Source organism: Pongo abelii, chromosome 3, assembly GCF_028885655.2.
Source record: "Pongo abelii isolate AG06213 chromosome 3, NHGRI_mPonAbe1-v2.0_pri, whole genome shotgun sequence".
In the NCBI taxonomy this organism is placed as follows: Eukaryota; Metazoa; Chordata; class Mammalia; order Primates; family Hominidae; genus Pongo; species Pongo abelii.
Genome location: NC_071988.2, coordinates 111,714,626 through 111,742,086, shown reverse-complemented (window position 1 = coordinate 111,742,086; position 27,461 = coordinate 111,714,626). Strand labels below are relative to the sequence as shown.

The 27,461-nt window shown below is 33.9% G+C and overlaps 1 protein-coding gene across 21 annotated transcripts in view; it reads right to left on the bottom strand.

Annotated features, from left to right (window-relative positions):
- Nucleotides 1-27,461, bottom strand: part of CCSER1 (coiled-coil serine rich protein 1) — a 1,462,495-nt gene that overhangs the window by 1,288,587 nt on the left and 146,447 nt on the right. For all 21 annotated transcript variants that reach the window (XR_008524637.2, XR_008524639.2, XR_008524640.2 and 18 more), the window contains exons 2-3: nucleotides 11,398-12,762; nucleotides 7,970-8,154 (exon numbers count right to left, since the gene is read on the bottom strand). Coding sequence is in view for 18 of the 21 variants with exons in the window: in XM_054554165.2 (XP_054410140.1) it covers nucleotides 7,970-8,154; nucleotides 11,398-12,721 (1,509 nt within the window). In the remaining 3 variants the exon portion in view is untranslated. The remainder of the gene's footprint in view (nucleotides 1-7,969; nucleotides 8,155-11,397; nucleotides 12,763-27,461) is intronic.

The following is a 27,461-nucleotide window of genomic DNA, read 5'->3' as shown; positions in this document are numbered from 1 at the left end:
AAATTTTGCCTATTCTTACTCATATACAGGAGCTAAAAATTAAAACATTTGAAGTCACAGAAATACAGACTAGAATGATGGGTATCAGGAGCTGGAAAGAGTAGTGGGGGTTGGGGGAACATTAATGTATGCAAAAATATAGTTATGAAGAATGAATAAGATCTAGTACTTTATAGCACAATAGGGTAACTATAGTCAAAAAATTATTTATCATATATTTTAAAATAACAAAAAAGTGGAATTGGAATGTTCCTAACACAAACAAATGACAAATGCTTGAGGTGATAGATACCCCAATTACCTTGATGTGATTAGTATTAATATAAATTGCATTCCTGTATCAAAATATCACATGTACTCCATAAATATATCCACCTATTATGTACCTGTAATAATTATTAAATTATGTTATCACAGATTAACAATGTAGGTGCTAAGTATTACTCAAACCAATCTTAAATCATTTAAGAAGTGAGTTAGGTCTATGAATAAACTATTCCTAATTGTGCCCAACAAACATACAAATTCTGACAGCTTCTAAATGAAAATTACTCATCTCAAAGTTCAGAAAGACAAAAATGAATGGAATATTTTTATTCAATCCTGCTTTTAAAGGCAACTCTGAATCTATAAGCTTATAAGAAACGAAGTGAGCTGGACTAGATAAAACAGCAGGGGATTTTTAAAATCTTCCCTTACCCATATTTGACCAAGATATTATATTTTAATGGGCTTAATGAATACCACAAAATATTTGACTATTTCTTGTCCTCATTGTATGGCCAGTTCATAACTATTGTACTCATATAATCCTAGAAACCATTCTATAAGGCTGATAATCCTAAAATAAATTATGCTTCCACTGGAACAATGTCATAATTGGTATGGCCTTCCTGATCAAGGATTTAGTGTCAAAAAAGCCAGAGCTTTATCAGACAATGCATCATAAGAAATACCTGTATATTTGAATAATAAGTTAAAATGTCAAAACTGTGCATAAGCACACCACACACAATTCTTGTACTAGAAGCCTTAATTCACGTCTATATAAACATGTATCATTATTTAACCAGAAATTTTACCTTTAATTTATTCATATTTATTAGATGCCTATTTTTCCACCAGGTGCTATATTAATGACTGCAAGAAATGCCAGTATATACACAGCTCCTTCCATTTAAAAGATTGAAACCTTTTAGGTAAAATGAGACACATTCAAATAACTATGTGGTGAGTGTCACATGCATGATACAATTTAGAAGGGTACTGAAAGGAAAATATGATTAGTAACTGGAAAAACAAATAAAAGCATAAAGGATTAGGGCTATTAATCTAAAATGTATGCCAGTTATCAACAAATGTAATTTCATGTTTAATGAATGATACTTGTGATTTTCTTCCTTAAAATTTATAAGAATTGAGGAGAATGATTCATATGGCTCCATTTCCTTAAAAATATTAATGGCTTCCATTTTTATTAGATGTCCCTGTAACCAAGCAATATTTGCTTTAATTCTATTAACAGTCAGTTACACTAAAAACTGCAATCATTATTTTAACTCCCCAAAGCCATTAACATTTTTACATACTGGAAAGTCTCACTAAGGATTTCAAGATTAAGAAATTTTCAAAATCAGATCTTCTAATTATCATGTGTCTTCTTTGCTTTTTTTTGAGACAGAGTCTTCCTCTGTTGCCCAGACTGGAGTGCAGTGGCGCGATCTTGGCTCACTGCAACCTCTGCCTCCCACATTCAAGGGATTCTCCTGCCTCAGCCTCCCAAGTAGCTGGGACTACAGGCGCGTGCCACCATGCCCAGCTAATTTTTTGTATTTGTAGTAGAGACAGGGTTTCACCGTGTTAGCCAGGATGGTCTTGATCTCCTCACCGCATGACCCGCCCACCTCGGCCTCCCAAATTGCTGGGATTACAGGCTTGGGCCACTGCATCCAGCCTGTCTTGTTTTTAATTTCAAGCTTGAACAACTTTCATGCCGTGGAACAGAAGTGTGAAGGTGTATATACCAAATGAGCCCAGTAGGATTCTTTTGCTTGGTGGATTGTACAAGTGGGGTGTTTTGAGACTGATTTTTTTAAATATTAATCATGAGATTCATTTCGTACGTTCTTCTTTACTGTCCCAACTTTCTTTCAGCAAACCTGCTCAGCACTAGCAGCTGGGTCTCAGTCAGAGAAATGAACAAAAGACACAAGAAAGTTATGCATATATTTAACAGTGTCATTGTGTGTGTGAGATAAGGCACAGACAAAGCTGGGAAACAGGAGTTCATGTGCCCATTTTAAATCTTCTTAACTTTGGATTTCGATGCTCACAATTCAAATCAAGCATGCCCCATCCATTCTGAACTTAAAGATGGTCAAAATGGTTAAATCTGTTGCATTGGCAAGATAATGTTTAACCTTCTCTCTCCCTTTGGAAACTCAAAAATGCTCAAGCACTGTCTCTTTCATCTTTGATTCTTCAGAGCAGATTGTCAATAAATATTTATTGTAAGAAACTGTGAATGTTTTAATGAATGAAGAAATGAAGAATTATAATGAATAAAGGATAAGCTAATAAATGAGAAAACAGAGGCCCCAGAAGAAAAGTAAATGAATAGTAAAGTGCTTGGCTATCTCAAATAGGGTACAGTTAGTTTTATATTATTCTACTATTATCAATAATAAGTAAATTCTGCAGTTAAACATACCAAAAAATTGAAATGTGATATGAGATGCTAATGCTCTGCAAGTAACTACTTCTTATTAATCAAATATAAATCGGATTTGTTCTTCTACCAAAGTCCTACAATTATGTTTTTACTGTGTCATTCACAGTTTCCACATAAAAGCAGCAGGGTGCTAAATGAAAGAAAACATGCTGTGTCAGAGTAAAACTGGCCATAAATGAAAGTTGTCTGAATCACTTAGCACAAATAGTACGGGGCAACTTTGCAAATGCATTTGCTGAGTAATCTGAAGACAATACAACCTTCAAAACCAACTGCTTGGTGCAATGAAAATAAATACTTACAAAAATAGTAAAGATTCCTTGAGTCAAGGAAAAAAGTAAACTTAGTCACTTAAGATACACATCACAAGGTCTTTAAGTAAGGAAGAGAGAATATTCTAAAGAATAAAACCTGTAGTATATATGAATTCTTCAATTAAGAGATGTTTTCATCTTTTCAACCACAAAGACCAGGACAGTGTGAAGCACAAAGTCAGGGCCCATTAAATGACTCTGGACAAAAGGGAAAGAGGAGGCAAATAGTAAATCTCAGTTAATTAAAAGAACTTGGATACAACAAAATATTTGGGAATATGAGTCATTAAGTGTTCACCAAACCTGAGTCTCCGCCTCTAGATACAGGAAACTGATTATTCTTCTTGGCTGCTTTTGTTTCTAGTTTGGGCCATATGATTAGATCTGACCAATGAGTTGTGAGCAGAAGAAAGTGAGTGGCATGATCTCAGCTCACTGCAACCTCCACCTCCCAGGTTCAGGCAATGCTCCTGCCTCAGCCTTCCGAGTAGCTGGCATTACAGGTACCGGCCACCACGCCCAGCTAATTTTTGTATTTTTACAAAATGCAAATAGAGATGGGGTTTCACCATCTTGGCCAGGCTGGTCTCGAACTCCTGACCTCAAGTGATCTGCCTGCCTCGGCCTCCCAAAGTGCTGGGACTACAGGCTTGAGCCACCACGCCCAGCAGTATTTTTTATCACTTAGCCAAGTTTATCCTGACTCATCCACTTAGGCATTTTTCCTTCCTTTAACGGTACCAGGTCTTCTGTATTGCTCATTATATATGAATCTACTCTCACATTAACTTTTTTAGAGAGTAATCCTGTAAATATTTAGAGTTAGAATTCACTATGTAAAGCCGTTGGAAAACCCATGAGAAATCCTTTCATTTATACATTTATATACCATAGTCTGGAGAGAAAGTTCCTGAAGTAAGTTCTTTAAAGAAAAAAGTTCTTTAACTTTTTTCTAGAACAGCATTTTAAATTTTTTGGACAATCGCAAGGAATGTATTCAGAAAGTTACTCATTAGAGAAAAATTGGAAAAATACTATAAAGAGGTTTGAAAAAATATAATAAATGTGAACACTTATCAAATTGTTCCAAATTACTTTGGTTTCTTTTAATAAACCTAAGCCAATCCCAATTTGTTCTCGGCATTTGATGTTTGAAGAGTTCATACATCCTGTCCTTTCCCTTCCAGATTGAAATACCCCAGAAGTACACAAAAACAATAGAACTGTGGTATATCTAACTATATCTAATCCATTAGGTAATATCTGTGGTCTTTCAGGAAATGCTCAGCATCTTAATAAATAGAGCCATATTTTATTAAGAGAATTGAAATCCCCATGAACTACATGAAGGACTGCATTAATGCTAACATTAAAAGTTAGGACTAAAGAAGTATTATAAAACTGCTAAGTATGAACATCCTTTTTTGTGACAAAGTTCCTTTTTGATGGGCTATCTCTCAGTAAGGACATTTACACTATTCATCAGCATTTCAAGAAACATGACTGCATTTTAAGTTCATATTAAGCATTAAATATTGTTTCTGTTTTCCTCTTTTGTATCTCTTATAGAATGCTGCAGCCTAGACTTAGAGCAAGCAAGGTTAGATTGCTTTAAATGTTTTAATTTCAGTATACCAAATTGATGCAAACAATTGAAAAATGGCTCAACTTAATTTTAAATCTAATACATTTTCCCCAAAGATTGTAGGATTTGAACTTAGAAAGGATCCAAATCCAAATCCTATCTCTGCCATTTATGAGCTATGTCATTTTAGGCAAGCTGCTTATCTTCTCAGTACCTTATTTTCCTCTTTCGCAAAATCTGATCACTACACTATCATTTAGTTTATAGTACTGTTGTGAGGACTGAATGTGATAATACATGTCAGGCATTAAAAGTAGTCCCTTGGTTCAAACAAGCATTAAAAACACATGTTTCTATTATAATTGCTTTAAAATAAAATAACTGAACCATGGATACATTCTTAAATACATGCAGTTGCTTAAATTGGAAGAGGAATATAGAAAATGTGTCACTGTTCACACAGACAGCTACAATTTTCCAAATATATGTCACTTGTTTCACATGTATCTAGAACTAAATAATCCCTACCATTTCTTCCTTACAGTGCTACAAGTTAAAAAACATATTTCATGCATTTTAAATTAATTAATTAAGTGTAAAGTAACTGCTCGGGTGCGGTGACTCACGCCTGTAATCCCAGCACTTTGGGAGGTGATGTGAGCGGATCACCTGAGGTCAGGTGTTCAAGACCAATCAGTCCAACATGGTAAAACCACATCTCTACTAAAAATACAAAAATTAGCCAGGCATGGTGGCACACACTTGTGGTCCCAGCTACTCGGGAGGCTGAGGCACAAGAATCACTTGAACCAGGGAGGGGAGGTTGCAGAGAGCCGAGATTGCACCACTGCACTCCAGCCTGGGTGACACAGTGAGACTACCTTAAAAAAATTAAAAATGAAAATAAAAAATGAATAAACTGTAAAGTAACTGAAAGATGAGACATAACTTGTAAAATCCAAAGGAAGATGGTAAGATCTTGAAGTAGTTTTTGGTAGTTCTCTTTAGGAAATTCAAAAGTTTCAGTATTTATTTCAGTAAGTTTCATCTGTAAATCCAATGAACATGTACAATATTTTACCAAGTTTCTGTTCCAACCCTGATACACTGTCCACCACCATGGCAGTGGTGTCTTTCTGCCATCTAGTGGATAGAATATAATACTACAGGCACACTTTTGAAAATTTAAATATAAGGCCTCAAAGGAACAAAACCACTTTTGTTTCTTAAATTTTAAATCTTAAAAGTGGATCGGAGGGCTGGGCGCGGTGGCTCACGCTTGTAATCCCAGCACTATGGGAGGCTGAGGTGGGTGGATCACTTGAGGTCAGGAGTTCAAGACCAGCCTGGCCAACAAGGTGAAACCCCCTCTCTACCAAAAACACAAAAATTAGCCGGGCATGGTGGCAGGTGCCTGTAATCCCAGCTACTCGGGAGGCTCAGGCAGGAATTGTTTGAACCGGGGAGGTGGAGGTTGCAGTGAACCAAGATCGCACCAGTGCACTCCAGCCTAGGCGACAAAGTGAGACTCTGTCTCGAAAAAAAAAAAAAAAAGTAAATCTGAGAAGACTGACTTTGTGATATTATAAGAAGTACTTTTTACATTTATTTATTTATTTATTTGTTTATTTATCTTATCGAGACCAGGTCTCGCTCTGTTGCCCAGGCCGAAATGCAGTGGTGCAATAACTCACTGCAGCCTCCAACTCCTGGACCCAAGTGATCCTCCCACATCAGCCCCGAGTAGCTGGAACTACAGGTGCAAGCCACCACTTCTAGCTAATTATTAAACTTTTTTTTAGAGATGAGTTCTCGATATTTTGCCTAGGCTGGTCTCAAACTAGAATTATTTAAATTAAATGCAGTATGAAAAACACATGAAATATGAGAGAATATGTAAAAGGCACAACTTTGAGCAAGTTGAATAGTGTACCCCTATTAATATAAATACCTCTCCATGAAGAAATAGTGAAAATGTTGTGATGATAAATGTTTTGTAATACTTCATTAGTCCTAACTTTTAATGGTGCATCAGTTGGAAATCCATTTTAACATATTTTCATACTTAGACCAAAAATATCCATTGCAACAATAATAATATGCCAATGCACAAAAGAACAAAACGAAGCATGAAATATATGTTTCCATATGTACAAATGTAAACACATACTCACATAGTCATTTTTTAGTATAATGGAAACAAGACACCTATTATCATTTGCTATTTTGTGGTTACAAATTTGCCCAGGATTAAGAAATGGCCACACCAGAAAAAAACGATTAAAACCTCTAACATCAAGCACAGTGATTTTGCTATCACACAGTGTTACCTTACTAACTTAAGGCTTCTTCACAAAATAATTATCAGATCTCAATTACCTAATATTTTCATTTGAAACCCAATTATGTAAAATAATAGAGATATCATAAGTGATTTATTTTTGAGCATTTTTCACATATATGCATGGATAGGCAGGTAGAAAGATTATTTTAAAGAAACATTTTTAGATAATAGATGTTAAATACACCATTGAAAAAGGGCACATTTGTGAGAAGGTGAGCAAAGTGATCTCCAAAAGGCAATCACACTCTAATACTTGTGAAACCTGAGGCCACATGGACCCAAGGCTGCAGTTCGCCCCTCATCTCTTCCCACCCCTGGGTCCATTTCATACTATGAGGGAGCTTCATACTAATGCCTCTGTGACACCCTAGTTCACACATACAAACTCAGACCATGCCTCTCCCCACACATCCCACCTCCATGCTCATACTAAAAGTAGGCTCTACAATTTGGACCAGGAGTGGGGTATCTTGATTACCTCCAATGTATGCAAGCATTGGATGGGCATTTCACGTTGGTCCTCATAAGCTTCACACCAATTCCTCACCCTTTGTGGAAGGGCACTGCAGGAGGACAGTGAGGTTAGGGTCTACAGGGACTAAGAGTGGTACTGGAGTAAGTGTGATTTACAAAAGGGTATTTTCTGGAGGGCTATATGGTGGAGAGAAGATGTGAAATAATGGTGTCAAAGGGGATCCTCATGTTCAGCATTTTCCCTAGTTTCTGTATTCAAGTGTCTTGTTCTAGAATAAAGAATGTCAGACTTTCCATGGAAGCAAGGAAGACAGGAAATAAAGACAGCTGTCATGGTGAACTCCATCCTGACCTAGGCGAAAAATTTGTTTCTCTGACTTGTAATGTCAACTATGGAAACAAATTTTCCCTTCAGATATGAGGTGTCTATCCTGTAGTCTGTGTTCATTTTGCAAGAGACATAACCATGCCGGATATAGACAGCATTATTTTATTAGAGGCAGTCATATGTATATACTTACCAAACTGTTCATTTTTGAAGATGAAGAACCTGCTCTTTGCTTTCTTAAACTATTAACTTCTTCTATATTTCCATCTTTCGGTTTCAAAATCATTCTGCTACTCCCTGCAGTGCCTTCTGATGAGGATCGCAGTCTCCTCTCTATAAATCTTCCTTCACGAAATGGACTGAGACTACTGGCAAGAACTATGGAAAGGAAAATAAATAAAAATGAAAGTAAATATTTAAATGTAGTTTTTACAAATGTCCCACTGAAAGATCATGGAAAACTCTTAGTGTTATTCAAAGTTTCTCTATCACAAGAAAACTTTTAAATGTATAGCATCAGTTTAGTTCACTTAATCATGTAATCTCTTTAAAGCCCAAAACTTTTGGAGTCATCTTTTGTTGCTTTGTAGCTCACATTAATTACATAACGAATCCTGTCCTTATTTCCTTCAAACTGTATACAGAATCTGATTCCTTCTACCTCTCCTTCTAAGACCCTGGACCAAACCCAATCTATGCTTGCTTGGTTACTGCAATATTTGCTACAATTCTCCTACCTCTGCCTACTCCCATCTGCCTCTCCACCCCCAACACAATCCACATTCCACATAGTAGCCAGAATCATATATTTAAAACATAAGTGAGAGCGATCACCACCACTCCTCTAGCCAAATGTGATGTTTTTCAAATGGCATAACAAATTCTTCATAATATGATCCATATGACTGCTCTCTCTGTCCCCAAACCAGGAACAGGAGGAGCACCCTGTTCACCTCTGCAACCTCATGTCCTGCTCTCCCCTCCATCACTCTGCTCATGCCACACTGGACTCTTGCTGCTCTGGTACATCCACTGGCATGCTCCAGCCCTACACAGCCTTTGACCCACAACCTTGCACTAATATATTTCTCTCAAATATCTGTATGACTTATTATTTAAGTTCCTTCAAACCTTTACCAATATGCTACTTTGGGTATCATCCTGTTACATTTAAAAATGCAAACTGGAATCCCACCTCTGCTTCCTAAGCCTTTATTCTGCTTTAAACTCACGCTCAGCAGTTATCACCATCTGATATATATAGCATGTTAATTTAGTATCCCCAGTAGAAAGTAAGCCTCAGGAAGGCAGGGATCTAGGCCTGTTTTGTGTATTGCTACATCCCTAGTGCCTAACATAGTGTTAAAACAATAAATATTTGCTGAATGAATGAATAAATGAAAAAATTGTTCTAATTAGGCTCATCTACTAGTTCAAAGACTGTCCAGAATCTATTAGTCCAATATATAGCAGTTCTTTTTAAATAACTTTTTAAGCCAATGAATAAAAGTTAAATTGCCAGATAACTCATTAGTTCTGATATGATTGTACACCTAATACACTTAGATGTGTATCAAGTACTGGCTTAAATGTTTCATACAAAATACAAACTAAATTTAGCATTATGAAAGTTAGTGTCTATAGTAACTCTTTATTGGATAAAATACATTTACTTAGCTGTTTTTAAAATTTTAAACTTCAAAATTATAAAATCCTTATAAATAGCACATGAATATTTTCACAAACTAAAGGATAGTATACTGCCCTTGTTGACATCACCAGCTTATTTATCCAAGAACAGCCAACACATTATCAAATCAGCAAAATTAAAGTGTTATTGTGTTACAAATAGGATCCCAATCAACATATTAATAGTCTCCAAGATAACTGATCATTCTCTAATTTCCAGAGAGAGAAAAATATGCAGTATTCAATTAGGCTTTGAGGAAAGTCATCGTTACTAAATAAGAATTAAATATGTCAGGATAATTGCATTTCTATCTCTTTTTATATAATTTTAAAACTTCCTGGCTTTCAATATCAAGTCCATCATTTGCTAACTATGTGACCCTATAAAGTTATTTAACTTACTATAAATTTTAGTTATTAATATGACATGCAAAATTTTTATAAGAACTATATGAAACAGTGCATGCAAACTTCTTAGTACATTTTTGGGCACATATCAATTATACAAAAGGGTAACCATCATTAATATCATCATCATTATCATATTCTCGTGATTATATTACAGGTAAAGGAGCTAGGCATGAATGACTAAAGAATACAAAGTTCCAAAAATGGACAAACATAGTCAGGTGCATAAAAGTGAACTTGTATCAAATGAGAAAAGTATTAAGACAGCTGGAAAATTAACTCATGCATTTAAAACTTTAAAATTCTATGTTTATGGATGAACTTTATAATCCTATTACTCGTGACATTATGTCACATAAATTTTATTTAATATTTTAAGTCATGACATGTAGTAAAGCATAGTTATGGAGAGCTGGAGCTTTGGATTCACAGAGTTGTAATTTGACTGCACTACTTACCAGCTGTATGATTCATTAGCCTGTTTTCACATTTGTAAAATGGGAAACATAGGAGCCTACCTCACAGGATTTATAAATGAATTATTAGTTTTGTGATTGTGGATACACAGTTTATCTTTGCTCCCATCTTCTTGCCTGCAAAATAGCTTATAATAATAGTAGCAATTTCAATCATTTTAATTAATGTATATAAAGTATAAAGAATAATATCTAGGACATAATAATCACTTCCAAATTTGAGAAAATTATTAGTAGCAGTAGTAGCATTAAAGATAGTAGAGAAAAAGGAATTAAAATATGTCTAAGATGGCCCAGGAGGTGGTATATATTCAAAAATTTTCTTGAACTGAATTTCATGTTTAAAAAACAAAGTTTTCTGTAGCCATATTACAGTAATTGACATATACTAACACTTTTTTTAAACTAAAGAGAAGGTTTCCAAAGTTGCACAGTTAGTTAATGTCAGAGGCAGAGTTGAAACCTGTCTCCAGCTTCCAAAGATAGGTTTTTTTAAGCTTACAATTCTGTTGTTGTATCTAGAGATAGGAATTATTTATGTTGAAACATGGATCCTAATTAATAATGAAAGCTTAGTTAACAAAGGAAATTATAAAATTTGTATTAAATTATACAAATTTTATAGTGATTTTAGCTGGAATATATCCATTTCATTAAATAAGAAATACCAATGCCTGTATAATAAACTCTGTAAAAGACAGTCCTTACTTTGGAGAAATCCACATTGCAAACAGAATTACTTTCCATTCACTTTCTTCTGAAGGTGCTCCAATAAACACCATAACTAAGAGGCTGCTTCTTAGTTATGGATAACATAAGTAAGAAAAAATGAGTAATATTGCTGAATTACATTTTCAGCATAATACAATTGATGTAAGTTTAAAATCAAGCAGGGGAAACATTTAACACAAATTATGAATAGGAAACCATTTCGAAAGTGAAAAACAAGAAAAATATGCTTTCCATTCATGAGATGGAATAAGAAAACTGAATAAAGTATAATGAAAATTAATTCACATCATTTGTTATACAAAAAAAATCAGCATACCTTTGGCAGGATTCGCTTCATATCCATATGACGTTTTGTTAAAAATATGATGATCACCAGAAGTAGGTATTATCTTTGAATCTGAAATAGGATGGATCCCTCTTACATGTTCAGCTATTGCTTTATGTTGCTCATAAAATCCAAGTTTCCTTGGGGAGTCTGTCCCCAGTATTGTTTCACCATTTTGTAACCCTATATTTTCTTCTCTTTCAATATCTGCTGGTAGGTTACTCTCTGAGTGGCTCACACTTGTAGCAGGTAGTTCAGCAATTTGTAATAACACTTCCTTCTGATTAGCAGCAGAGGTTTCTGGTAATGAATTAGATTCAGTGCTACATTGTACCTCTAACCTATATTTCCCAGGAGACATAATTGCACAGGGAACAGTTCCCATAAGTTCTGTTGTTGTCTTTGTAACAGCAGCAGAATTGAGAGACATCTGAGAGGTAGAATCATTGTGGCCAAAGTTGTCACAGTGGGATGCCATGCTTCCACTTTTAGAAAATGCATCTGTTTCAGACACAGAATCTTCAGTCAAGACTAAAAATTCTGAAGGTGTCTGAGCTGTGGTAAGATCAGCAGAAAGCAAAGGAGATTGTAAAGAGCTTCCTGCCCGTTCTGTTACATCCACAGAACAGGATGGCGAAGCTCTTACTAATACAGGTTCACTCTCTTGGTACTGTGTAACTTCCAATGAGAATTCAGCCTGTTGTACCAATGAAATGGATTGGTTCTGTAGAATTGGCTTAGAAAATTTATAGTGAGATGAAAAAGATTTAGGGAGTAGCTTCCTTGTTGACTGCTTAACAGAACGGCGAGTTTGGTCTTCTGTAAAACCAGAATCATCCCCTTCACTTTTGCCAGAACTTAGACAATTTATAAAGACATTCTTGTTAGTTGAGTGCTCTTTTTCCCTTTCAAAATCCTCTGTCAAAGATCTTGTTATCTTCTTATTTCGTGAACTACTAAAACCAACAGAATGTCTTCCCCTGGTCTTAATATGTTCTTCCAAACTCAGTTTCTGCATATTGCTGTGACCAGGTTGAGCACCATTTGAAATACTAAGGTTCTGGTTGGTAGGCTCTTGCTTAGGCTCACTCCCCTTCTTATGGTGGAAGCTAATGGAAGGAGTACGGAATATGCTCCTCCGTTTACCGGTGCTACCTGAGCTTGAGTTAGTGCTGGAAGGAGAGGAACTGTGGACACCAACTGTATTACTGGAAGAAGGTGAAGAAGGAAGAGAATCATGTCTTCTGCTAATACTTCTTCTGAATATTGGCAACCGGGAGACCAGGGTAGATCGTCTTGATCCTGAGTCCCCCATTGGGACTCGAAGGCTTGCACTGTGAAAGCCAACTTAGCAGCCTGAGAAAGGTTAAAACAAAAACAACAAGTCAATAGAATTCAACTACAAATCATACATTTTAAAACAAAATATTGTTTTTCAAGACACGAAATAGAATTTGGTTTATACTAAGACGATAAATAACAAAAATCTGATACCTAATAAAGATTTTTTGAATTTATAAGTAGTAAAAATGATCCAATAACTAGTATTGATATTTTATAATGATGTAAACATTTTAAGATTAACAAAAATATTTAAAGTTTATTCAAGAGTGTTGGCTTTGGAGACACCAGGTATTTAAGACCCAGACTTACTACTTATAGCTGTTCCATAATTTTGGTAAACTGGTTATTCTTAACTTTCTATGTTTATTTATTTAGATGCAGTAGGCACGTAACAGACATAATAATTTCTGTCTGGGTAAATGCCCCACCATGACTCCTGTCAGAGACCACTGGAAGTATTTTCATTTTACACCACATGACTCAACAAGTTACTGACGCGAGCTCAACAGAATCACAAACAAGACAATGGTGTAGCCTGACACTACAATCAGCACTCAAAGAAAAGCCAATGGCTATAGACTTTTTTTTCTTCTTTTTTTTTAAAATTATGCTTTCAGTTCTAGAGTACATGTGGACAATGTGCAAGTTAGTTACATATGTATTCATGTGCCATGTTGGTGTGCTGCACCCATTAACTCGTCATTTACAATAGGTAATTCTCTTAATGCCATCCCTCCCCCCTCCCCCCACCCCACGACAAGTTTGATTTGGGAAGCTGAGAGATAAGCAGGCCATTGGAAGAAGAAACTAAATCACAAGGATATAACGTAGGGTTATAAACAAGTTAAACTTATGAGAGAACCACAGGTGTCAGTTGAAGAAAATACTTGAGTAAAAACCAAGACAGTTGGTAATCTTGAGAGAAGTGAGAATACATACTGAGAGAATCAGAAGCATAGAACATTTATGAACCATATTAATGTCAGTATATTCAGGGTATCAATGGAGAAGATAAAGGAGGAGGAGGACACGAGTGAGGAGATGTGGCAGCTACAACTCATCAACTGTGACGTACCAGGTACTTTCCCACAGATTATCTCTTTCACACCTTATATTTCTAGAAATAGGTAATAAGACTATGAACATTTTACAACAGAAAAGCAACTTGCATAATGTCATTCAGCCAACACCTGGTAAAGCAGGAATAAAAAACCCTACAGGGTCAGCTCATAATCAGCATGATACATACTGCATTCACTAAAGTAATTAGTCATGAACTCCTACTGCTGAATGAAGGCCCAGCTATGTTTCTACATCAAGGATTCAAACTTGTACAGCAAATATTGCTATTCTAGTGACTGCCATTTTTCACTGATTTTTAAACTGTACCTGATTTAGTTGCTGTTTTGTTTATGAGTTTTGCTTAATCCTTCAACTGTAATGCAATCTCTCCCTTCGTAAATTGAATCAGACTCTGTTTCATTTTCTTATTTTACAACCAAAACTCCCTGACTAAAAATTAGCAAATACTACACAAAATTTAAAATCCTCTATTTTATCATCCTTATAAATATGAGAACTGATCAAGTAAAATACTTTCATTTCCTTGAATAAGCATGTGACAAAAATGACAAATATTTGCTTCCAGATATGCATTCATAAGTATTTAATATTTTTCTCCAAACAACATAAAATCTAACATATTTGTATTATAAGATTTTTAGTGGATCATTTTTCACTATAGTCAATGAATTTAATTTTAAAAATTGATTTTATTTTTAATTGACAGATGACAATTGTATATAGTTATGAGGTATAATGTGATGTTTTGATATGTGTTTATATTATGAAATAATTAAGCAAATTAACATAACTATCACCTCATATACATATCATTTTTTGTAATGACAGCACTTAAAATCTACTTTTAGCCATTTTGAAATATGCAGTACATTATTATTAACTATAGTCACCATCCTGTCTAATCAACCTCTAAAACTTATTTCTCCTGTCTAACTGAAACTCTGTACGCTCTGAACGTTATCTCCCCACTCCCCTGGCCCCGACACCCCAGCCCCCAGTCCTACCATCCCCGGGCCTGGTAACCATTCTACTTTCTACTTCTATGAGTTTAATTATTTAGATTCCATATGTAAGTGATAGCATGCAATATTTGTCTTTCTGTGTCTAGGTTATTTCATTGAGCATAATGTCCTCCAGGTTCGTCCATGTTGTGACATGTGACAGAATTTCTTTTTTAGGCTGAATAGCATTTCATTATATATATAAACCACATTTTCTTAATCCATTCATCCACAGACATACACTTAGGTTTGTTACATATCTTGGCTATCGTGAATAATAATGCAATAAGCATAGGAGTACAGATATCTCTTTGACATACTGATTTCAATTGTTTGGCTATATACCCAGAAGTAGGATTGCTGGATCATATGGTAGTTCTGTCTTTAATTTTTGAGGAACCTCCATACTGTGTTCCATAGAGGCTGTGCTAATTTACATCCCCACCAACAGTGTGCAAGAGTTCCCTTTTCTCCATATGAATTTGAATTTAAATCAAACTATATGTGAACCACTCCAAAACATTTCAGTATTCTTGTAAGGCTTTGCTTGAAGAAAACCTAAAACATAAACAGACATTTTAGCTCTTAAAATTTTTCACAAATAAAAATGTGTGATTTTCCTCACAGCTTAGATTTTCCAAAGTGTATACAATGAATAATACATTTTTTCATGACTATATTCTTTAAAATGGTTTAACTAACATCATTCACAGCCACGATTTTTTTCACTTACATGCAACATTTATTTCCATTCAATGCCTATTGAAGAATTTTGCTCTAATTAGAATATAATCAACCATAATGATTTGCAGCTGGTTGTGAACCTACAGACTTCAATGCATGAATGTCAAGATATCAGATATCAACCATCATTACTGAAATATTCAAATTTATGTATATTAAAATATTTATTGGCCATTTTTAAAGTATTTCCTGCATTTGGATCAGCATTAACAGTAAATGAGGCCAGGCGCGGTGGCTCACGCCTGTAATCCCAGCACTTTGGGAAGCCAAGGCGGGCAGATCACGAGGTCAGGAGATCGAGACCAACCTGGCTAACATGGTGAAACCCCGTCTCTACTAAAAATACAAAAAATTAGCCAGGTGTGGTGGTGGGCGCCTGTAGTCCCAGCTACTAGGGAGGCTGAGGCAGGAGAATGGCATGAACCCAGGAGGCAGAGCTTGCAGTGAGCCAGATCAGGCCACTGCACTCCAGCCTGGGTGGACAGAGTGAGACTCTGTCTCAAAAAAAAAAAAACAAAACACCACCAACAACAGTAAATGAAAGAGTCAGTCCCATAACTCTTTAGCAAGTATTCAAAGGATTCAACTAATGAAAAAAATTTTAAAACAATTTTAAAATCACTCTTCCTCCTAAATACTTAATGAAAACCACCAGACTTCCATTGGGCACAAATAATCTGTTTAGGCCAGTGATATGTTTGTCCTAGTTTCTTTAAGTAAAAACATCATAGATACTAAAAGATATCTGCACAGTATTGAATAACCTGGAGTGGATATAAATCTACTAGAGGTAAATACCCTTCACATGTCTTTTATTTTTAATATGAACTCGTATTTCCCTTGAGAGTTTCTTAGCTAAATAAGAGGAAAATAGACTATAGGTCAAGATTATCCATATTCTTTAGGAAGGCTCTTTAAGGCTTGGATGCTGTCTACATCTCCAGATTCATTAGTCCTCTCCTCACACTTCATGCTCCACTTACACTGATGACTGCCATTTTCTTATCTTTCTTTCCTTTTCCTTTTCTTTGTTTTGTTCTGTTTTGTTTTGTTTTGTTTTGTTTTGTGTTTTGTTTTGTTTTGTTTTTGGAGACAAGGTCTTGCTCTGTCACCCAGGCTAGAATGCAGTGTAGCAAACACAGCTAACTACAGCCTCGAATTCCTGGGCTCAAGCCATCCTTCTACCTCAGCCTCCCAAGTAGCTGGGACTACAGGCATACAGCATCATGCCCAATTAACTTTAAAAAAAAATTTCATAGAGACAGAGTCTTGCTATGTTGCACAGGCTGATCTCAAACTCCTGGCCTCAAGCAATCCCCCTGCCTCAGTGTCCCAAAGTGTTGGGAGTACAGGCATGAGCCACTGCACTTGGTCATGACTGCCATATTCTGATCACTTTCACCTTCAAGACCTTTGGAGGTTTGGATCCACCAGCTTGGGATGCCCTTCCTGTAACTCCATGGCAAAAGCCTCCTACTATTATAACATTGCCCCTTCCAAGTTGCCAACCCTGACACTCCTTCCCTACCTGACACCCCATTCCCACTGTCTCTCATTTTGGACCTGGTACTTCTCCTTTACATATCCTCAAGTATTAGCTTACATAGTAAGCATCTGTTTATTTATCTCAATTTACTATTTTGTCTTAAGCTTCTTAATGCCAAAAACCATTTCTCCTTGCTTTGATACCCAGTGCCTGATAAAATATGCAATTTGCACCTATAGAATACATAGATTTTAAAAAATGAAGTTTTAACTTCAACACTTCAGGATTTCAAACCTACATAAATATATTTTCTGTCTCACTGCCATGAATAAATCTTATAATCCTGAGGGTAATTATGCTGAATTACAACTTTTAGAGATGCATATTTATTAAAAGTCTTCCAAACTGTAAAAAGTTCAATAATCTGAAATTTGCTAATAAACAGTTGAAAACATGAAAAAATAATGCTGAATAAGTTTAATGAAACAATATGTCATCACGGCAACTTCAATTATTCATAAAAGGTAAATGTAACAACATCACAACTGCTAATTTTATTTCTTTTTACTACAATGTTTTTATAACAGTTACCTTTAATCCCTTAGCAAACCTTGTATATATTTTTATAAATTTCCAAATTGGATAAAATAAACATCTTTTCTCAATTCTTATCTAATATTTCTCGATTCAGAAGTCATAGTCACTTTAATAATAGGTCTTAAAAATATGAAGATTGAACAAGACCTATCCATTATCTAGGGGTCTTTATTACCATAAACGTTATTTTATTTTGAAAAAACAAATTTGTTACATAAGAGAAGTGTTTTTTAATTATAACTTTAATGCTATGTCAATAAACAAAAGATAAGATTAACTTGAAGACAATACTACTACACAAATGTATACAGACCCTATTAGAAATAAAACTCAGTTTGATCTCTTAGAAATTTACAATGGCAACCTGAAGAAATAGTACTTTTGTTCTTTAGCACCAGGATTTAACAAAAGGCTTCCAGAAGGTACGGTACTTTATTCAATGACCTCTCCAACCTTAGTAAACACAATCATTACCCTTAACAGAGTACCACATTATAGGAGGATCTATTCTAAATAAAATTAGAGTCAAATTTCTTATTTGATATGGTTGAAGAAGACATGAATTCTAGTTAAATGATTCATAATTTGGACATGGATCATTAATATGTTACCTACTTAAAGGTGGACTAAAAGTAAAATACATTACATAATTAAGACATTTTAAAAATTATTCTCTGGGTGCAGTGGTTCATGCCTGTCAATCCCAACACTTTGGGAGGCTGAAGCAGGAGGATAACTTGAGCCCAGGGGTTGGAGACCAGCCTGAGCAACATAGGGAGAGCCCATCTCTAAAAATAATAATAATAATAATAATAATTAACTAGGCATGGTGGCACACACCTGTTGTCCCAGCTACCTGGAAGGCTGAAGTGGGAGGATCACTTGAGCCTTGGAGGTCAAGGCCGCAGTAAACCACAATAGCACCATTGCACTCCAGCCTGGGTGACAGAGCGAGACCCTGTCTCAAAAAAAAAATACTCTTTCTTTTGTGATTCCAAATGCATAAATTAACCAACAGCATAAAACAGTCCTGCAGGGTTTCAGAGCTGTATCATCTTGGAAGCTGACTACCATACACTTAAATAGGTCTATCTGTCTGTACAGGTAAAAGGAAAGCAAAATTGCCTTCGCTTTTCTTCTTTCTCATTGCTTTTCAAATATTTTCCTAGAATTTGGACACCCCTCATATTTTTTCATTATGAGTCAGAGCTGATGACATGACACCTGGTCTCATATATGAGATAATCCTAAGTATTCTTTGTCTCTCTTAATTACCTCTTATGCACATATGCAATTGGCACTTAAATGCAAGTACTACCACTTACTAAGACTATAAACTGGAACATCAATAATAATTATTTTACAGAGTTTTTTAAGAATGAGAAGATACTACATCACAAAGACACTAACACACTGCTTGGCACGGAGTAGATATAGAGCTCTGCCTTTTCTGATGAAATATATTCAAACAAGAGGTACATGGTGGTGTAGCTCTTAGAATAGTTATGAAAATAATCTACCTAACAAAACGTGTGTCCCAACCAGTCTATTAAAAGTCACCTAAAATAATACTGAAAAGACGTATATAATATGAGATCAGTAGTCTGACCTCTTGTAATCAAATTCCCTAAATTTATATTTTTATTGGCATTTGAAAACAAATTATCAATACTTGAAGTGTTTAGGGGAATGCTGCATAAGTTAAATCTGGTCCCAGCCAGATTCTTTCTCAGAAAAACATTCAGAAAATAACCTGGTAGAGCCTAAATGACCACACTAAAAAGAAAATCTTCCATTATACTTGGTGAAAATAAAAGAAGATCCACAAAAAAAACCCAAATATTTCCTAGGTAATAATTTTAACATTAAGAAAATGATGGCAGAAAATTAATAACATGTAAACATATCAAAGGACATTGATCAATTTTTACCAAAATAAGTAGGATATCACCTTGAAGTAATTTCCCAGTCCTACCTAATTATATCATTTAACCCAGATTTAAACAGGGCTCACAATTGTGAGGATTCTTGCAGTCCAGGCTCTTTCTACTAGAAAGACCATGCTATCTACATCTCAATACTTTTTCAGTTTATCTCTAAATGCATTTCCAAAATGTTTTCCTGTTTCCCCTTAAATAAATGGGAAAATAATGGAGGCATTTTTAACAGCTAAATGACTCCCACAGCACTGACGAAGGCCACTTCTGCCAGTAAGGTCAGTGAGGAGAATATGAGACACATTAAAAGGATGGCTAATCTGGACCAAGTGGGTGATCAGTCACAGAAAAGAGAATGAGAGTGTCAGCCTAAGATAGAAAAAGCCAGAAATCACATAATTGATTAGATATGTTTAATTAACAATGTATTAAATTTGTATATAATTTAGCTATATTGAGTACACTAAGTTGTTCTCAACAAATAAACGTAATAACCAAAACAAATAATTGCTTATATAAGAAATGTCTGTCTTTGGGTCACTCCTAAAAATGAATTGACACAAAACATGGTATATAAGCAAAGACAGATTGTCTCTGATTAGATTTGTATAAATCAATCCCCCAGATAAAAAGAGAAAGAGGGTGAGTGGTGTGCAAGTAGCATGACAATGGGAACAGCTACAAAACGAAAGAATACATTTGAAAGAAATTATTCTAGCAGGATTTAGGAAGGCAGATGAGTCCTTTGGATTAATTAATTAAGGGATGATGATATATATTTAGAAAGACATAAGTTACACATTTATATACGTAATCTTGATACTCAGCTAGATATGATCTTAGTTCTTTAATGACCAGAAGAAACAGAGAGAAAAGAGAAACAGAGAAAGATGGGCTTTGGTCAGATTTAGAAAGAAGTTAGTGGTAAAAGAAGAAAGAAGTGTAAAAGCATATGACCCAGGCTTAAGTAAATAATAAGAGGCACATTTATGTTTAAAGAATCTTACAGTTGCATGTACTAAGGTTTAGACACAGTGAATGCATAACTGTTAAGAATTCAGACTCTGATACAAGAATAGCTGGGTTTAAATTCAGCATACGTTTAAGAGCTATGTGACTTTAGTGTAACTTAAATAAATGACGTAACCTCCTTGAGCTTGAGCTTCTTCTTAGGGATCACAGTAGCATCTGCCTTGAAGAATTGTTCAGAAAAGCAAATGAGTTAATGCAATAAACCACTTAGAACATGGTTTAGTAATAAACAGTGTTTATAGGGTTTATTGACCGATGCTCAATAAGTTATGTATCATAATCAATTAACTATGCTTGCGCTCTTTTAGAGCAAAGATGTTTTCTTTAGCTTATAACTTCCCCCAACCTTTTTTGCTGTAAGTTCTAATTCTGTCTTATCCTAGACTAGTACTGTCACTTTCTGAGCCAATCCCGAAAAGTACAGAGAAAGCATCAGAGGCTGCAGTACCCACAAGCTAATGAGGCTTGGATTAGTACCTCTACCTTATATCACTGAATAGTGATGGAGCCAATATTACAAACATTTTTAAACCTGTCTGTTACAAATAATTTCATTCAGCCATGCCTTCCTTGCTGTTGATGCAAAATATTTGACCACACTGATCACTTTGACTGCACATGACTGAATAATTGTTCACTGTCAACAAAATAGTTCAGACAGGGAGCAAAGAACTGACAATATTATGAACATTCAAAGACTGTCTCAGATTCTGAACATGATTTCCAAAAGCTGAATTTGATAAATTTGTTGAGCAGTGGCAATGTCAGTATAACAAAAATACAACTTTAAAGAGGATAGCACACATCTTAAAATACATAATATGTTTATTAGTAAAGAGCAGTTGTATTTTTTTTATAATTATATCTTCCATTGGAGAATTGGCTTGATTTTAAAACACCGATTTCAAAAAAAACGTCATCACAGGTCCAGGATACATTTCCTAGAAGCAGAGCCTGAGTAAGGAATTCTTGTTCAAACGTAAGAAGCTGATTAAAGAAAGTCTAATAAGATGGGGACACTGGGGATAAGTGGAGAAGAAGCTAAGCCAGGATGTGGTCAAAAACTGGACACTAGCTTCAGACTGATCCCATGGGAAAGCTCTGGAGCACTAATTGATACATTAAGACGGGGGCTGGTCTTTGGTATCCTATGCCAGTCAGATAATTAATATCTGGAATATATAAAGAACTATAAATCAACATGAAAAAGAATCTAAAAGCAAAAATAAATGAGCAAAGAATAAGAACAAGTAATTCCTGAAAGAAGAAACACAAATCACCAATGAATATATATTTAAAATACTCAAACTCATTAGTAATCGGGGAAATAGAAAGAACTCCTATACGCCAGTAAGAAACAGAAAACACAAAGAATAAAAGGGAGCAAAGAATAGTAACAGGAAATTTATAGAAAAGGAAATATAAATCACTAATCAACATTATGAGCAGATATTCAACTCCATTATTAACCAGAAATAAATACAATATTTTTCATTCATAACTTCTTAAAACTTAATAATATCAGGTTTGGTGAAAAAGTAGTACATATGGACAGACATTTACAAAGAAATCCAAATTGTTAAAGTCATTTTAAAATTAAAATTATTTATCAAAGTATAAAATGAAAAAATAATTCTACTTCTCAGCATTTACCCTAGAATAATACTCACAGATCTGCTCAAAGAAGCATGTACAAGGATACTCAGGCTTATTGTAGTGAAAATACAAAATAATATAAATGTTCATTAATAAGAGAATTTTTAAAATTCTAAAAATGGTCTATTTATTCCACAGCATAATATATAAGAGCTAAACATATAAGGTCAAAGATATGAATAAACAAAGGAAAAATTTCCAAGGCATTGTGTTAATAAAATCAAATTGGTCGGTGATATACTATTCAGAATACATTTTATGTCAATTCAAAATTTATTATCAAATAGTATGTATAATATTAAATACTCTGCAGAATCATATGTGTGTATGATTTTTTTTCTTCCAGAAAAAAAACTTGAAGGATGTACTTCAAAGCATTAACAGTGATTACCCTTAAAGAGGGCCTTTGAATTGAGGTTGTCGTCAACGGGGACATGGTGTTATATGTAATATGATGCTTCAACAATCAGAATGAATTCATGAATTACTTTTATACTTAAGACTTAAAAAATCAAAATAAGGGAGTATGAGATATATAGCCTATTTAAAAATTACAAAATATGGAAGGATATAGAAATACGCATGTAAATGTCTTAAAAGCAACTTGGAAGATACACAAAAATTATTAATAGTGGTTTCCACTGGGAAGGAATAGGAGATTGGGCATATCAGAAAATGCCTTTTCTAAAAATAATTTTACCAAGTTTGACAAAATACAAACATCAATTCCTAGTGTTTTAATAATTGCTTCAATTTTTATAGTTTAGTATAAAATATTTAAATAAATAAAACATATGGAAGTCCTAAGAATCCTTAAAATAATATAAAGACTTTGTATTTTTTTTCCTTTTTATGGAGAATGGGGTCTCGCTATATTGCCCAGGCAGGTCTCGAAATCCTGGGCTCAAGCTATCCTCCTGCCTCTGCCTCCCTAAGAGCTGGGATTACAGGCATGAGCCACTGAGCCCGGCAAGACTTTGTATTTTTGATTAAACTACATTTTAATAGTAAAATTTATACTTTATATAGATTTTCAATCCAAATGGTATCTGCTTATAAATTGGGATCAACTTTTCTAACAGCTCGGATTCTATCCGCTTTCACTATTGCAAGCTATTTCCTGCCTCTTAGAAAAAAAGTCAATTTATTTTAACAACACAATAATTCATCTAAAACAGCAGTGAGCCATAAGACACAAATAATTCACTCCAGGTTTTTCACAATCCTTCTAATGTTTAATATTTCCATATCACAAACAATAAACCACAATAGATTTTTGTATGTTGGTTAATAAATTTAAGTAATATGATGATTTAGAAGTATGTAGCATTATGACTTTTTCTCATTAATAACAAATTGATGCCATTATACCTCTTCCTTTCAAAGCTAGTTTGTCAGTTTATATTTTACTTATTTTTAAGTAAACTATATATCTGAGATGCATGCTCTTTTGAGACATCTATAATGGTTCGTTTGTTTACTGTATATTAAAATGACTGGATTTGCCTTAAATTTTTTATTTTCTTTACTAAAAATAAAAATAAGTTTATAATAAATAACCTGCAGTTTCATTTACATAGCAGCAGAGGGTGCAGGAGATCTTCCTTTTTGACGGTAAAGTTAATTTTTTATTCTAACTCTTATTGGGCATTTAATTATTAAAAATATCACAAAATCCTTAAGGTATATTAACAAATTAAATCTTTTTAAAACAATTAGTATCTGATGAAAATAAATTGCCTTTTAGATCAAAGAAAAACTCGATTCAACTTGAAAGCTTGAAACAACAGAATAATAAAAATCAGAGTTTCTAAATAAAGTTTTTCTCTTATAAATATGTATAGGATCTATACTTTTAAAGGGATTAAGATTCATATATATATCAATTCAAATTTATTATTCATTTTTCTAATAGTTTCTTTTTTGTTGTTTTTGAAACAACATCATGAACATATGTCTAAAAACTGTACTGCTTTGTAGAAAACATATTAGTGTAAAAGATGTATAAAGATGGTAACATTTTATTCTGATTATAAATTGTAAGTATCACTTTATGTTTTATTGTATTAAACATACTCCATACAGCAGCTAATAGTAACAGATACAAATGTAAAGAAGAAAATGAAAAAACTATCTTATATCAATATAGGATGAATACCAAAGTCTGAGAAAAAGAATTTTAAAGTACTAATCAGAATACATGTTAGGATAGTAAATTAAAAGGTGGCTACATTGGACATTTATAATTATTTCTGTGTCTGTGTGTGTAGAGTCAGTAATACAGACACCTGACAGTAAAAATCAGTATAGGCAGTAGTATGGAACCAACATTTTCAATGCATGTTCCAGTTCAAATGCAAATGCTAGATCAATAAAACTGAAAATCAGCATTAGTCTGGTGAAAGGAAAAAAAAATATGAGTATATCCACAAACAATTGCAGCTTTTTTTTTTTTATAAATGCTGTTATAGGTGTCTCCTATATAATGCTGACTGCAGCATGTTAAGGAATATGCTGATCTCCATTCAGTCATGTATTGGCATTGTGTACTAATTCTGTTAGAATCATGTGAAAAACAGAATCTTGGGTTTGGCTTTTTTAAAAGAGCTGTCTTTGAACTCAACATATAATGATCACATTCATTAATAACACTTTCACAATAAATTTGTGGATATAATTTCTCTTGGGTTCTGTTTCTCTATTATTAAGATTAGAGAACTGATTAGATGAATTATGTGAGCCCCTCTGATTTATTAAAACATATGCATGCAGTCTGTGAAATTTAGTACACGTACAAATATACATACACACATATATACTCATATATATCTGAATATCATTTTTTCTAGTTCAAAGTTAACAACAAACTAGATTCAATATTCCATAGATATGAAGGGAAAAATAATGTGTTATAAGCTATTACCACTAACACATAAATGTAGTGTGTTACAGAAAAAGAGAGAAAAAAAGAGCAAAATGATAGTAAAGAGAGTCAAAGTATGCCTGGGAATGCAGTGTATTTGTTATATGATAAAATTAGAAATGTGAGGACAAGTTTGCCTTCCTCTTTTACTTTAATTGCTAATGTAATCAATGGGCTTAACCAAATCATATACCTATTTTCTTACATTTCTGCTATTATTTAATATTTTGGTTTGTAATTCATGAGTTAGAACAGGGATATAGGTTTTAGAACCAAGGAAGTATGTCTGATACTTAACATATTTACATAATATAACATTCTAAGAGAGTGTCATATTGAAATTGTTTCAAGTTATGAAGAAATAAGTTTTAAATTGGTAGAAATGTTAAATATTCTACCAATAATTAATAGAGTCACTCTAAATTCATAAATTTTATTTCAAAGTAGACTTTACTAAATATATTAAATCATATTGTATTGCCTGTATTGTTCTTTGACTTTAAAAGTTTTTTTAAAAGGAGTTATATAATGAAGATTATAATAAAGGCGATATAATAAATTTAGCTCATTTCTTTCCTTTCTTAAGAAAACCCTTTAAACTTTGTTAATAAATTCAGTAAATTGTCTTCTTTGAGACTATGGGCCTGCATCAAATATCACTATCAGGAATGACTAAATTATATTCGGTTTATACTAATATATTGCTAATTTGACAGAATAATAGGTAAGAAAGCATTCATGAGAAAAGGACTTGTGTTTACGGCACAAGGGCCTTTTCAGCTGTACCCAGTAGCAAGGGTGATGTGACTGACTTGAGTGGCCACTAGGTGGGGAATTTGCATCTTGGAACATTTAAGGAGTTCTGCCTTGGTGACCAACTATTGCATTGAATTTTATATTTGGAAAATGAACTTGTTTTTTGAGGATAATAAATGGAAACCTAAACTAGTTAAGTACTTCACTCCGAAACATGCAAATAGTAGCTGCACTAACATTTATAGAACACAGTATTCCTGATAATGGAATTAAATCTAATCCAATCAAATAAAAGCAGAGACTCTCACTGCCAGAGATATGTCCTTATTTCAATCAAGTAAAAACACTCTTGCTCTGTAAGCATCTGATATCTCTTGTAATTGAATATTGTTTTATTTTTTATGACTTTGAAATAAAAATTATTTTTAAGGAACTACACTGACATAATGTTTTCTCTTGTTTCCTTTTAGTGGTGTTTTCTAACTGAGTCACAAATTCACTAGAAGAGGTGACCTCATATTTAATGAGTACATAGTTATCTCATTTTAATCCTCATAACAACTTTGTAGATAACTATAATTATCCTATCAGATAAATAAATTTGGGTTCAGAAAAGTAAAGGTAAATCTACAATTTTAATCTAGATCTTGCTGATGCTAAAGTCAAATTTGGAAATCATAAGACTGTTAAATGCACAAGAAAGATATCCTGATATTACATATACAACAGTAACAATAACATCATATAATATTGCAAAATAATATTCTGAATGCTATTGCTGCTCTAGGAATGTTTCATTGGAAGTGGCTTAGTATTCCAAATTAGTATTCCAATGACAGATCCACTGTTAGGTAATCAAGAAAAGTTTTAAGTGACTTTCCAATCACTACAGTTCACAGGAAATACAGAAAATATCAATTCCACAGGGGAAAAAATGCAGCCACTAGCAAGAGTTTCAACAAAAAACAAGCGAGCAAAAGAGAGAGACAGTTGTACGTCCTACAGATTTCCTCAGGCTAACAGTTGCATATTCAGAACTGAATACTAAATAAGTACTTATGTAGGATCTGAGAACATTTTGTGATTCAAAATAAAATATTCAAAGAAAGAAACAGACATCCTAGCTTAGACAGAGTGGAGAAAGAATATCATACAACAAACATAAGGGTACCCAGAAACTGGAAGGAAAACCTAAAAGAGACCCTATTTGCTTTGTTTCTAGAAAAACCACATACTGGCATTGGAATCCTATGTATATATTTCATAGCATATAGTATACACTATATATAAATATTCAGTAATATAAAAAATAATTACTGAGGAGGGTCAATGTTGCTCAAAACATTATTTTAACTTTCTTCTGCACATCTTAGTATAGCATTCTGGTTTGGTCCTGTATAATATATGGGTTAACATGCCAGACTACAGTTAACAGTAATGGAATATACATTTCAAAATAGCTAGAAGAGAATAATTCAAATGTACCAGGAGTTAAA